The sequence below is a fragment of the Miscanthus floridulus genome, chromosome 1 (genome assembly GCF_019320115.1).
Source record: "Miscanthus floridulus cultivar M001 chromosome 1, ASM1932011v1, whole genome shotgun sequence".
NCBI lineage: Eukaryota > Viridiplantae > Streptophyta > Magnoliopsida > Poales > Poaceae > Miscanthus > Miscanthus floridulus.
The window spans coordinates 123,024,568-123,038,649 of NC_089580.1; the positions used below are offsets into that span (position 1 = coordinate 123,024,568).

A 14,082-nucleotide genomic window follows, 5' to 3' on the forward strand; every position below is an offset into this window, starting at 1 on the left:
TTGGTCTGCCACCTACCGCGCGTACGGTAGCAAGCTCTCCCCAATGGATTGGATGTCCGCCATGCTCATGCCTTCAGCGTATCCGCTACAGATGGTGGTGAAGTCCAGGTGCGGATGGTGCGTCCCCACCACGGTTAGCACCCTCGACGCTCCGTAGAACAGCCCGGACCTAATAAGATCTTGGACCTCCCCTGGGACCTCCGCCAGCTAGACAGTGGGGGCGCTGGTGCTCGGCGCCGACCCAAAGATCTCCGAAACGACGTGCTGGGCAACATTGCGGATCTGGTCAAGATCCCCCTCAAGAGCACGACGCTCCTCATGGGACTTGGCCAGCTCCTCCGTATTCTGGCCAAGTGTCGCCTTGGTCGTCTCCAGGTCCCGCTCCAGCACCTCCGCTTTTTCGCCCAGCTCTATGAGAAGAGCAACGAGCTCAGAAACAGGGTGAGGGAAAAGCCAACACAACAAAAAACAAAAAGGGTATGTACCGGCGTGAGAAGCCTCAAGGGTGGAGAGATCCTCCACTTGTTGAGCCACCTGCTCACGCAGCTGGGCCACCTGCTCACATAGCCAGGCACTCGCGTCCTCCATCTCCATCACCTGGCCCCGGAGCGTGAGCACCTCTCGATCCGCCTCTGACCGGGCCCTCCGCTCCACCTACAGGGCCTTCTCCACCGACTCTAGGGCGGCGCGCTCCGGATCAAGGGCCGCCAAAGCCTCATGAAGCGCCACCTCGATGTTCGCCAGGGACGCCCGCAACTCCACCTCAGTCTCCGCCTGGTGGGCCCTTGCCGCCTCAAGCCCTTGTTCGGCTGCAGTTGCCTGCTCCTCCGCACGCTACCCCTCCGCCCTTGCCGCAGCCGCCTCGACCGTCCGGTCCCGGGCCTCGCGGCAAGCGGACTCTGCCCGACGCTCTAGCTCGGCCATCCGGGCATACTTCGACCGGAGGAAGTGGGACTTGTGGGACGACGTCTTCCTTATTTCCTACAAAAGGCAAGCACGCTAAAAACAACCGACAACGGATCTAAAGGGTAAAGGACAAGCACCAGAAACTCACCTCTGCCACGAGCTGCATGTTGCCCTCAACCAACTGCCGGGCAAACAGAGCCCGCTTCCAGGCGCTTTCAAGCTGCGTGGTCAGCTTGGTGAGTTCTGATACCGCAACGTGCCCTTGTCCCCCAAAGATGTCCCAGAGCTGACGCTCCTGGGAGTCCCGGAGGACAAACCGCGCGTTCGCTGGGTGCTCAGGGCAGGGCCACTCTAGGTCACCCTCCGGCACCTCGCCGAAGGGCCTAGCCTCCAACTGTGCCACCGCTAGGTCCCGCATTGACACCACCGGCCCGCCAGAGGTCCTAGCCACCGACTGGACCACCGCCAGGCCCTGCGACGGCACCAACGGCTCCGCCGTGACATCACCGGTGGGTTGCCGCAACGGCACCGACGGCTCCACTGGGACATCCGCCTCGTCATCAGACGGGATCTCCACCACCTTGTTGGCCTGGGCCGCCGCTGGGCTTCCTGACCCCGTCCCGGCCACGTCTTCCCCTGGCGCCTTTGGCTCTGACAGCAAGGGCAAGCCGCGCGACCATCTACCCGACAAGGCAGGAAGCTCGGTATCCCTTGCCTCCGTCGCGAGAGTCACCTCTGATGCCACCGTCGCCATTGGCACTGGGATCATCGCTAACACCGACGCCATAGCCGTTGCCTCATCAACAGCCGAACCGGAGGGCACCATCCCCGGAACGAAAGGTCTTGCCATCGCGACACGCTGCAGAACGAGCTTCCAGGTCTCCTGCACGATAGTCGAGGCAATACTCATCCCCGGCATCCCCAAGCCACTGATAGAAGGTATGGGTCAGTTACACTCCAACAAGAAGCTCAACCAGCAAAAAACCAAAAGGAAACAGAGAAAGACATACCGGGTGGCGAGCGGCACAACTCTGAAGGACAACCCCAACCTCGATGCGCCTGCACATCGAGGACCGCTCCTAGACCGTGACCCGCGCTCCTTTATTTCGGTAGGGGGCAAAGTCGTCCCTACCGGCTCCTGCCCGACCTGCGGGTCATCCCGACCCCCGGCTCGGGAATCCTCGACTGGAGCAACAGGCGCGTTATCCTCCGACTGCGATTCACGTGGCACACGTGCTCCAGTCCACCCCTTAGATTGCCCGACATGCTCGGCTACGCCCACAGCAGGTAGGTCTTCCCCCCGCCGCGAGTCATGCATCGGCACCGATCCGAGCAACGTGCGGGTGTCAGACCACCCCTCAGCAGACCTCCCGCCTTGCTCTGCCACGTCCACGACAGGTGGCGACGGGGTCGGCAACGCTGCCAAGCGGCGCGGTGACTGCGTCCGCTTCGGCGCCCGCTCACCGATGATGTCCGTGCTCGCTGTGCGCTTCCTCGACGAGGGATCCGCCGCACGACGCCCAGCCACCAGCTCGTCACCAGCGGATGATGTCGCGGTATCACGGCGCTCCGCCGAGGTCGCAACGACCTCCCCGCTCTCCTCCTCATCGGAGAAGACCATGTCATCCAGATCCGTAGGATCGTCCGACGCAAGTTCCGACTCGACGTCGCTCCTACGTTCCCTGGCCCTCGTGCGCTGGGCGATCTCCTGCTCCTTCTCCTGCTTCCGCAGGATCTCCTTATTCTTTTTCTTCTTTCGAGCCTCGGCCGCCTTCTTCTAAGCGGTCTGCCGAGCCATGCCCTTTGGTCCCTTGGGAAGGTGCGGTCGGGACTTATACCTCCCAAGCCCCTATAGAATGAATGAACCAGATCAAAGAAATAGGAAAGAGCAGAGAAGAAGCACGAACAAAACAAGGGAACGCACCAATGTGGACGCGATCGAGGCATTGAGCGGTATGGGTTTTCCCACGATCGTCTCCCTGGGCCTCAGCTGTAGCACCTGGCCGATGCGACTCTAGACCTCATCGTCCGGCAACTCCTCTGATGACGCATGGTTCGGGTCCAACCGGCCGCCGTACTTTCACATCAGCTGTGTCCTCTCAACCAATGGCGCAATCCGGCGACGGTAGAGGGTGTAGAACACCCGCACTCCGTCAAGGCCGTGCCTCACGAGCTTTTGGAGCTTTTCTTCGATGGCCTCCACCTTGTGCCTCTCCTTACGGCCGCAACCCCACGACCAGCTTTCTCGCTCCTCCGGCCTCCTGCCGGTAAACGCCGGGAATGGTGCCGCCTCCGGGTTCCTAATGTAGAACCACTCCCCGTGCCACCCCTGGTTGGAACTACAAGGGGTGTATGCGGGGTACGAACCTCCTGCGCTCGGCTTCCTCTGAAGGGCGAAACCCCCCACTGGCATGACCTCAATCGAGCTCCCCGCCGTTAAGGTCCTCCCATAGAAGAACCGCCGGAAGAGATCCGCGTGCGGCTCCATCTTGAGGAAAGCCTCACAGACGGTGACGAAACCGGCGATATGCAGCACCCCCGTCGGATTGAGGTGTTGCAGCTCCAAATCCCACTCATTAAGGAGCCCGCGTAGGAACCAGTGCGCGGGGTATCCTAGCCCGCGCTCATGGAAGGTAAGGAAGGACACCACCTCGCCGGGATGAGGTCGTGGGAACTCCTCTTCTCCAGGGACCCTCCAGTGTGCCACCTCCTGCGGCGGCAGAAAACCCTTCTTGACGAAAGACTCCAGCACCGACTTCCTCACGATGGACGACCTCCAGTCCGACATCTTACTCCGGCTTGCAAAAAGGATCAGTGAGTTCTCCTCTCCCTTGCTCTCTCCCCCTTCCTTTGCTAGAAACCTTCGTAGCTCTCAGGAACACTCTCAACGAGGAGGAAAAAGGAAGGCGGCGGCGGTAGATGACGAACAGGTAAAAGAATGAGGCGAACATCCTATCTCTTCTCCTACTTAAAGGAAGGGGAGCAGCGGTTAGGAAAGGACATGCCGATCGGGAAAGCGAAGCGGCGGGGCGAGAAACTCTCTCTCTCTTCTTTCCATTTAATGCAGATGGGACTCCCCCTGACCGACGGGACATGCCCAGCGCGACGAAATGGCTCCTGATCAGGCGGGACGTGACCGGGACATGGCCCACCACTACCGCATGACCAACCACTACCGCACGTCGGGCATGAAAACCGAAGCGCCACCGCACGCGGATGACTCCTGTCTCCCCAGGCCAAATCTAGAGAGATCGAACAGCGAAATCTCCACTGGGAGAAATCAGCCAGCCTCCTGAGTCGATCGATTCACTCAGGATGAGCACCTCAGGTCACCAAGGTCCCGGTCGGACGTCTCCGACTAGAGCTCTCCAAACCCTGTCTCTTAGGTCACCAAGGTGAGCATGTGTTCATTAAAACAAAACTGTTCACACAAGGGCTAACCCACATTTGACAAGCATAGGTCGTGGTCGGACATCTCCGACTAGAGCTCTCCGAACCCCGTCACTCCGATCGTCAAGGCCAGACCTGAAGAGATCCAACAGCGAGATCTCCACCAAGAGAGATCAACCGGCCTCCTGAGTCGATCGATTCACTCAGGATAAGCACCGGGGCACAGGTAGGAAGCGAAGGGATGCCCCATGTGGGCCACGCCGACTCCGTCACGAATGACGAGCTCGGGTCTCGGTCGGACATTTTTGACTAAAGCTCTCCGAGCCTTGTCACTCAAAATTATCAAAGGTAAACACTATAAAATCCCCTCTATTTCTTTATAATCATTTCATACATCCATACGCGCATTTCATTCCATACGCCTGAAACCCCCGGACGGTTAGGGCATGAACCACCCGGGGGCTCGGGAACTAAGCATCGCACATGCAGCGAAATGCACTAGAACGCTCCGTGTTGCGCCACGAAGTGGCGGCTTGCCTCATTCGATATGCGCAACCAAACAGAGCCAGGGGAGAAAACCGTAGATGAGCACCGTGCGGCCTTTATCCGGTCTGGCAAACCGGGTCATCTCAACCTTCTCGTTCGATCCTGAACCTCTCACCAAGCCCACAAAATCTCCATCGAGGGGAGGCCGTCAGGCCACCCGGGTCGGTCTTTGGAATGACCTAGGCATATGCCGGGTTGCAGGTAAAGGAGTAGTGGAATGCCACAAGAGGGCTATGCCAACCCCGTCACGAACGACGGACCCGGATTCCACTCGATCACACCCGTTAGCGAGCTCACCGAGCTAGTCTTCGAGCCCGAGCGATCGGGACAGGCGACGAAACTCAGCCCCTCTGGTTGTGAGGAACCAGATAGGGTAGCACAAAAACGACTCACACCAACCCCCGCGAAGGCCCAACAGGGCTCGGGGGCTCAAATGCCAAGGGACCGCGACTCTGAACTCGCGTCAACAGGATCGGCGACATCCGGCTACGGCTCTTGGGACCGCGACTCCTAAACTCACGTCGACGGGATAGGCGACATCCGACTACGGCTCTTGCGACCGCGACTCCTAAACTCGCGTCGACGGGATAGACGACATCCGGCTACGGCTCTTGGGACCGCGACTCCTAAACTTGTGTCGACAGGATCGGCGACATCCGGCTACGGCTCCTAGGACCGTGACTCCTAAACTCGCATAACGGCTTCCTGAACTAACTAAACTAACTCTCTCGATCCACGGCGTGCACCGACGCCTAGGTCCATTCGCAAACTCCGCCTCACCCGATCCCGCGGCGCGCATCGACGCCAAAAGATCAGTGAGCTCTGACACAACCAAACCGAGCTATCTCCACCCACGGCGCGGACCGACGCCAGGGTCCGTTCATGACTCCGACTCACCCGATCCCACGACGCGCAACGACACCGTAGTTAAAACAAAATTCCGTCTCAAACTAAAAAACACGCATACACGCCTGCTGAGACAACACCCCCAGCCGGTTCGGCCCGAACCACCTGGGGTTTGGGGGCTACACCCGCGGGTGTGCTCGCGCGCACCCGCCGATAAAACAGAAAAACATCCCCCGTTGACAAACTCAGAAACACCCCCCAGCCGGTTCGGCACAAACCGCCCGGGGGCTCAGGGGCTACACCCGTGGGTGCGCTCGCGCGCACCCGTCGGTAATACAAAAATCCCCCAGACGATTCTGTCCGAATCGCCCGAGGGCTCAGGGGCTCCTGTCGGGTTCATAAACCCGGGGTCCCTCGGGGACCGGCTTCCACGCCAAGGCTCGGCCTAGGAGGACGGCCTTTTCTTCTTCTGGATCGGCCCAAGAGTCTAAACTCAACATACCAGAGCACTCGCTTCAGGCCCTGGCCGCCTTCGGCCCATCTTTCCGACCGGAGCACTAGCTCAGGCTCAGGCCAACTCCGAACGGCCTCTCCGATCGGAGCGCTAGCGTCAAGCCCCGGGTTCGTATCATTGCTAGTTCGTGAAGAAATACTGCTGACTGATTTGTGTGAGAGAAAAATATTATTCTGACTAAAAATTTACGATCGTTTACGACAAGCCACAGCCAAACGAACAGGCTGGTCGGTCAGGATCCAAAACGCCTGGTTTCAGTGGTTCGTAACCCACCGACGACTCTGCTAGCGTCCTTCCTGCACGAGAACCCACCTCACGCACGGTTAAATTGTTTACGACGGCAAGGACGAGACGAAAGCACATGTGACTGTAACCTACCGGCCTCTGCAGGGACGGCGTGCATGGCCGAGATGACAAGGAAGGCCACCAGCAGGAACACCATGCACACAACCTGCCGCTGCTGCTTCTTCGCCATCACGCCGATCTCTTCTCCAGCTGATTGCTGGTAGATGAATCTCCGGCCTCGATCGGGTGTGCTCTGCGGGGTGTACAGCAGCAAGGTTCTTTGAGCACCATTATATAGAGGTGCCTGCAGTCAGAAGCACCCCTAAGGTTGCAGTTTTTTACTTATACACCCTCTCTAATTATTAAGTTAATCAAGGCGTTTAAGTGAATTTAGTCTTCTTTTTATTTAGTATACAAAACATGATGAATGTTACGAAGTACTTTCTCCATCTAAAACCCTTAACATATAAATCCTACGTTAGTACCCTAAAGGCCTAAACGGATGGCCAGCACTAGAGCCCGGACGTCCGGACATCCGCAGCTGCTCTGCCCTGTCCTCTCGGATTCACGAGCCGCCCGCGCCGGCTCTGTTTCCCACGCTCGCATCCGAACCGCTCGAATGCAACATACATTTGAAACAGATGAAATATTTAGAACATACACTTGCAACATATATGTGAAACATATGCAACATCTGAATAAAACATTTGTAACATGAAAAAACACATACTGCAACATAAAGGCTCAAACAGCTAAAACATTAGGAGCATACTATTGCAACATATGTGTGAAAAATATATGCAACATCCAGATAAAAAAAGATTGCAACATACATCTAGAAGCAGATGAAATATTTTGAACAATCGCTTGCAACATGCTTCTGAAACACTTGCAACATATACAACATGTGCAACATCCCCCGATCTACTTTTGCAGCATCCATAAGAAACAACTGCAACATATATTTGAAATGACTGAAATACCTGAAACATACATTTGCAACATAGGCAAGGGGGAGCTTGGGCCAGTCGATTCCAGCCATCGGGGTCGGAGCCGGCGGCGAGGCGGCGCACGAGCACCAGCGCCACCTGTGACACCAGTACCCGGGCTTGGCTCGACGACGACGGTTTGGGATGGGGGGCGAGGAGCGCCATGGCCATCGGGGCAGGCGGAGCTCGGTCGCCGAGGTGAGAGAGGGCGCCGTGCCGGGGTGGAGAAGAGCCGCCCACTCTCCTGCAACACCACGCGCGCCACCTCCATGGATCTTGCTCCTGCTCCATGGATCTCGCCGGGGTGGGGAAGAGGGCCACCGGATCTGCGGGCATTGGGGCTCCCGATGGGGGAGGATGCCGGGCGTTGGTGTGCTACGACAGGGGATGAGGAGCACGGAAGGGGTAAGGGCGGGAGCGGAGCGAGGCGTGCCAGAGTTGATTTTGTTTTTTTAGGCGAGTAGCGCATGCGTCAGTGAGTGGAGTGAGGCGTTCGGCCTTCGGGATGTCTTAATGATAGCATTAGCATAAACGGATAGGTGGTCGATTCTTCTCCGCTTCTTCTCCGGTGAAAGTACTTTGGAACGGCTTCTCCATCTAAAACAGGCTAGCCGTTTCTGGTGCTGACGTATAAAACTTGAAATGTTCCGGTTTCGATTCTTGATCTCCAAAACTCGTTTCTGGCAATGATTCTCTCGATTCCCAAGAGAAGCGAATCTGTTTCAGGTATCCAAACGCACCCTCACTTTGATAGTCATGGGGGAGAAGCGCTCGTAGAATATCATCATGTTTGCTTATGCTGAAATTTGGCTTATGATGATACTTATGCTGAAATACTATGAAAAAATACTATTCTATAACTGAAAAGTAGCTAAAGCGAGTTTCGTGTTTGATTCTGTTTAGGCTTTTTTCAACGATGAGAAGCTAGCACAGAACGGCGAACAGGACCATCGGGAAACTTTGCATTTAAGGCTATGTTCTTTCATGGACAAAATTTACTTTCCCTGACCCTGAGGTGGCATGCACCGTGGAACCGAGTCAACAATACTATCAGTCTGCGAGCTGGGTGCTTCTACTTTCTTTTCAACTGTGACAGGTACCTAATTTTCTATGCCAATGCCACCTTTCAATTGTTTTCCAGGCCAGGATATATATAATGCTGTTTTTGCTGGTCCCATTCTTATCGCTTCGTGGTTATGGTGCTTGACTGCCTCCGGTGAAACCTTTTCCACATCCACTACAGTCACTAGTTTGTTATCAAAAGGAAAAACAAACATAAAGACACAACTAATTAAAAACAACGCATAATGTCCAAGTTGCGAATGGGATTGAGTTCGATTAGGAGATCATATCTCGCATATCTAGTACTTTTGGGAAACAGCACCTCAAACAAGGTCCATGAAAATTTAACTTATGTTTACTTATCTACATATCATGCCACCTTAGACTTTCAGGATAAAAAAGTAACACTACTACATAAATGGTCAAGTAAATTGCATGCGGAATATTGGAACTAGGCTCGTGAGTGCAAATTATCCTATCAAAGAAAACAGAGTGACAACTCATTATAGTCATTTTTCCAACGTGGTGGCAAATATATTTTAATTAGTTTTGTGAACCTATAGTCACTACATCAAAAAGGGTTTTTAGGGGCGGTTGTAGACCATTTGTAGGGGCGGTTTGCCTAGCCGCCCCTACGCAAGGGTCTCTACAAATCATGCCTTTGTAGGGGCGGTTCCTAGGCCGCCCCTATAAACAGGTATTTGTAGGGGCGGTTCAATCTAGAACCGCCCCTACAGTACGTTTTCCCGTAAAAAAATCAAATTTATAATTCAAAATCGCGTTGCCGAATGTGCCACGACCAGCGTTCCGAACCGCATTCGCGTTGCCGAACGCCCCGCGACCAACATTCCGAACCGCGTTCGCGTTGCCGAATACCCCGCGACCAGCGTTCCGAACCGCGTTCGCGTTGCCGAACGCCCCGCGACCGCGACTACAAGCACAAGAGTATTCTATAAACTACAATTACAAGTCCATTCACACGAATATATATAATCCATCATTAAATATATAAATTCCATACACATTGTTATCAACGTCCTAGAGCTAGTCTTTCAGTTTCACGAAAGTGTTGGTACTGAGGATTTGTACCTAACTCAGACTCTCGGTCATGGTAGGCGCCTCTGACGTGTACAATCTGGTCCAATATGAAGTTGCAAAGGTCACCGACGAGCTCTAAGAGTTGGTCATCCTTGTATGGGTCTCTTTTCATTCCTTTCTCTTTTCTCCACTACAAGAGAACAAGTTTCGGTTTAGTATTTCATACCATTTACGAAGTTTTTATACTACGGGTGAAGAGGTTCAAACTTACCCTTAAGGAGTGTCTCCTATAGGCACCGGTGTTACTCATTATAGAACATATATAGTATCCACAATGTACACTCCCAGGCTTCTGCTTGGGGCACTGTGTGTTTTGCATATGAAAATGTTAAGTAATGCTTTTGACAGCCATGTAATGGAGTACTGAAGAAGTAAGTTACACTTACCGCACATATTGTTTTTATAGCCAGCTTTTCCTTCCTTGCTAGATCATACCTTCCATGATGATTAGTGACATAGAACCTAAATGCCCTGTTCGAATTATTTTAGCAAATACAACTTGTTAGTATCCAAAAGTGAACATTACAAGTATGTATACAAACATATAAGCTAATGAGGATTGTCGATATGTATACGTCTTGAGAATCGATATGAAGTCTTTGTATGTCGTCGGGTCCTTATCTAATGAATCAAAGACCCATGCCATGGTCCTCTCAACATCGACGGCTATACAAATCCAGTGGTTGCTGCATGGATTTAATCATAGAACTAGATAAGCTCTTTTTGCATCGAATAAAATATATCAAACAAAGCTTTAAGTATAGAGTTGAGCTTACTCAAAGTTGTATGGTAGCCATATAGTAGAGTGTTGTTGGAGATTTTTAAGGCCAGGGCAATGTATGTCGTAACCTTAAGGGACTCTTCCCTTAGTTTCGCCGTACGGATGTGCTCTTTTTCCCGAAGAGTTTTTGCAGCAGCTAGCTCTTTGGCATCAAGTGTCCACCGTATAGGGTAATTGAAATTTGTTTGGGCTATAGCTTGAGAGTCCACATACCCGACTTTTACACTTGGCATTTGTTTGACAATGTGCACTTGCATTCTACAAATCACGGCGTGGGTTAGTTACAACAAAATTCAAAGATTACATTCATATCATATCGAGAGGACAAGGACTTACAGGCACCACGTGCGAATTAGATTCATCTCAATTTCTTCCAGGTGAAAGCATGTTTGCATGTCATTGAAGTCAAAGATAAATTTCCCGGCTGGGCTTCCAAATGTGCCAGTGGGAAAGCATGCTTGTATGATATTTATGCTCGCTAGGAGAACATGCAAGTACCAATCATGGAACCTTCTCATTCCAAGTGGTAGGCGTTGAATGTCCCGGTTTGGTAGGAAGGGCTTGCCTCTTTCATATGTTTTCGGGCAATCCTTTGACCATTTGATGGCATCAACATTTAGATACTGCTTTGCAATTTGGTGGAGTTTGCTAGTGACGGCCTCCTTAGAACCTCGTGATGTGACTTTTTTAACTTGGTTCTCAGGCTTGAACTGGTCATGGGAATACCACTTGGACACCGACGAGACGTCTTTGATCGGAACATAAACTGGCCTTATGGTGATTGGATGCTTCTTTCGAAGTTCCCATTCAGGCACGTCCTCATCTTCTTGTGATGTAGCTTCTTCAGGAGGCACTCGTTGTTCATGTATCGGCTGTGCTTGTTGAGAAGATTGTGGTATCTCATAATGCACTTGCTCGGTACAAGCTGGAGAAGGTAGTGGCATCTCATCAGGCACATGCTCGCTAGGAGGCGGGGAAGATTGTGGCATCTTAAGAATGTGGGGGTCATGAGACGGTAAAAATATCTCCCCGACCTCAACATCTCGCTCCAAATTTGGGAGAGGGGGAGGCGGCAAGAAGCATTCAATATAATGTCCTGTTTGTGCCAGAGGATGAACTACCCCATAACGTCTCCGAGTAACACCAGCCCCTCGGGAGTTGCGTAGTCTATCCTCCACTGCATGAACTTAGGCTTCACTGTATGCACCTTGACCCTAGTGTAGTTCGGAGATATCTTATTATTGTGGTGTAAGCCACCGGGAGGATGTGCCACACCCATTGCCACCTCCATCACAGTGTTCTACCGTCCACTGAGAAACACCAAGGTGCAACTAGTTCGTTCCCATATGCGATCGACTAGGGTTGTGGCTGCAGTGGAACCTTGGCTGCTAGGAACTTTTGGAGGGCTGCCAACTAATGTCTGTTCTCCCGGCGGCATCTCTAATATCCGTGGCTCCGTAGACAGTCCTTGCTCCTCCAGCGCCTTCGCAACTAGAGCCTTCACTTGGAGCTCAAGACTAGTCTCTCGGTCTCGGCCATGTTTCTTGTACATGTGCCTATCCTCTTCGAATCCTTGCTTCCAGGTCATCCTTTTCCCAAGCCCCCTAGTGCGGCCTATGTGCTCCTTGTTTCCCAAGCCAAGGCTAAGCTCGTCCCTCTCTCTGGAAGGATTGAATGAGCCCTTCTCCTTGTCTTCAGCATATTTTAGTATCCTTGATACCGCCTCTTGGGTCTCTGGCTTATCAAACTTAAGATTACTACCGGATAATTCTGTACTCCTCGTATATATCCAGTTCCTTGAGCGTACCTTCAAATTCGTCACATCGATATTCCCAGCAGCTGCAGCCTCTTCGTCCATCTTCTTAAACTGTTCTTCCTTGGCATAGTAGCCACTGGGCCTAGATGATGGTGGTGTTTGTTGCTCTTTGCCAGCTCGATGTTACGGGCACTGAGCTCCAATGCCTTCGGTGAAGTCTTCTGAGCCATGAGCTCCTCCTATTGACTAGGAGTTATTTTGCCAAACTCGTTGAAGGGAGTTAACCCCTTTTGGATATACTTCGTGTTGAGCTCTGACCTCCAACGTCGGAATGACTCTCCCATCATCCTGATAGCATTTTTTTACCAATTCATGCTTACCCTCTGGAAATCTAAAATTAACCTTCAGCTGCCTATCCCATAGTGTATTCTTTGTGTTCTCTAGTACCTCTTTCTAGTTAGGGATTGATGGGTTCAATTTATCTCTTACTAGGGCCCCGATCGCATTACGGAATTTTTCTCTTAATTCCTTCGGCTCAAGGATCTCCCCTGCTGACCCGACCTCTGTTATCACATAGCATGCCTTATCTGGATATAGATTTCCTTTTCTATCCCCTCATTTCCTCTTAGGCTTAGTAGTCATGGTTGTGTCTTGAGTTTGTGGAGCAGAGGCATCATGATCCGTCTCTATGGCTGTTGCCTCCGCTCTCCTTTCCTCTACTCCGTCTTGTTCAGCGAGATGTCGCGGACGTCGACGTTGTCTTTTTCGAGTTTCAGGAGGGACCTGTATATACGACAGGTCAAAGTGTTAGCAGAGGTAACACAACCAAAGCTTTAGCAAAATTTACAAGCTAAGGCTTTTTCCCTACCTCCTCATTTGGGTCAAAATCCTTGTCCAAATCTTCCTCCATTGGCCTCCTTCTGGCTTCACGTGGGAAAGGATCCTCGAGACTTTCATATCCCTCTTTTGAGTCATCCTCTTCTTCTTCGCCTTCAGCAGACTCTCCTGCTCTTCCTTCTGCTCCCCCTTCCTCCTCGTCACACTGCTCCTGAGTAAGCATCACTTCTAGATCCTTTTCTAACTCATTATCGAACTGCTCCTGAGTTAGCTGGTCCTCTAGTGCTTGCTCCTCATTGGTTGGGTGCTCATCATGCTTGGGGCATCGGGCTGCACTGTCTGGTGTCCGCGACATTATTTCACGCTTTGTTCTAATAGATGCAAGAAAGTGTGCTTTAGGTACGCGAGAAGGTATAAGAAATCAAAAAGGGCTATAAACCAAAGTAGTCCTATAAAACAACAATATATCAAAAAAAGAGTAGTAGCAGTGGTAGAGGCCTCAGAAACATGTCAATCATCATCTGATCTTGAACTTGGAGCATCAACGCATCATAACAGAGAAGAGATGAGAAGGTAATATAGGGGCGGCTGCTAATGATGCCAAGTTCCTCACAAGTTCTTGATCATCAGCTCATATTCCATATAATGTATGGACTTGGACAATTTCATCATCGGCAAAACAAAGGAGAGGAGAGGAGAGGGGAGATTTGGCAAAAAAAACCAACAGCTGCTTAGCAAACAAAGTGCAGCAGCTGATGGCAAAAGACAGGACAACAAGTCCTGGGCGAGTCCTGGGAGATTTGGCAAAAAAAGCAACAGCAGCCAACCGTTAGTAGCTAGAAGTAGCCACTTAGGAGTAGTAAGTAGAAAGTAGTTGAGTAGAGTAAGTGTAGCAGTAGAGTGATAGTAGTAGAGTAAGAGCAACAACCACTTAGGAGTAGTAGTAGGAGCATCACTAAAAGAAGAGCAGCAGTAGGAGTAGCAAGTACAGGGAGGAGTAATAGGAGTAGTAAGAGGAGTAGTAGGAGTAGTAAGAGAAGTAGGAGGAGTAGTAGGAGTGGTAGGAGGAGGA

At 52.0% G+C, this 14,082-nt stretch overlaps 1 protein-coding gene across 2 annotated transcripts; it reads right to left on the bottom strand.

Moving 5' to 3' along the window:
- On the bottom strand, positions 1-6,745 carry LOC136540029 (uncharacterized). 2 transcript variants are annotated; one of them, XM_066532021.1, is made up of 6 exons: positions 6,581-6,745; positions 2,831-6,498; positions 1,917-2,755; positions 1,055-1,835; positions 486-981; positions 1-410 (listed from the first exon to the last, which is right to left on the bottom strand). In XM_066532021.1, exons 3-5 carry the CDS (start codon positions 2,525-2,527, stop codon positions 835-837), a joined length of 1,539 nt encoding a protein of 512 aa, XP_066388118.1. In that variant the 5' UTR covers positions 2,528-2,755; positions 2,831-6,498; positions 6,581-6,745; the 3' UTR covers positions 1-410; positions 486-834. The 2 variants fall into 2 exon arrangements, with proteins under 2 accessions (XP_066388118.1, XP_066388112.1); XM_066532015.1 differs by having other exon boundaries at positions 1,917-6,498.
- Positions 6,746-14,082: the final 7,337 nt, after the last annotated feature.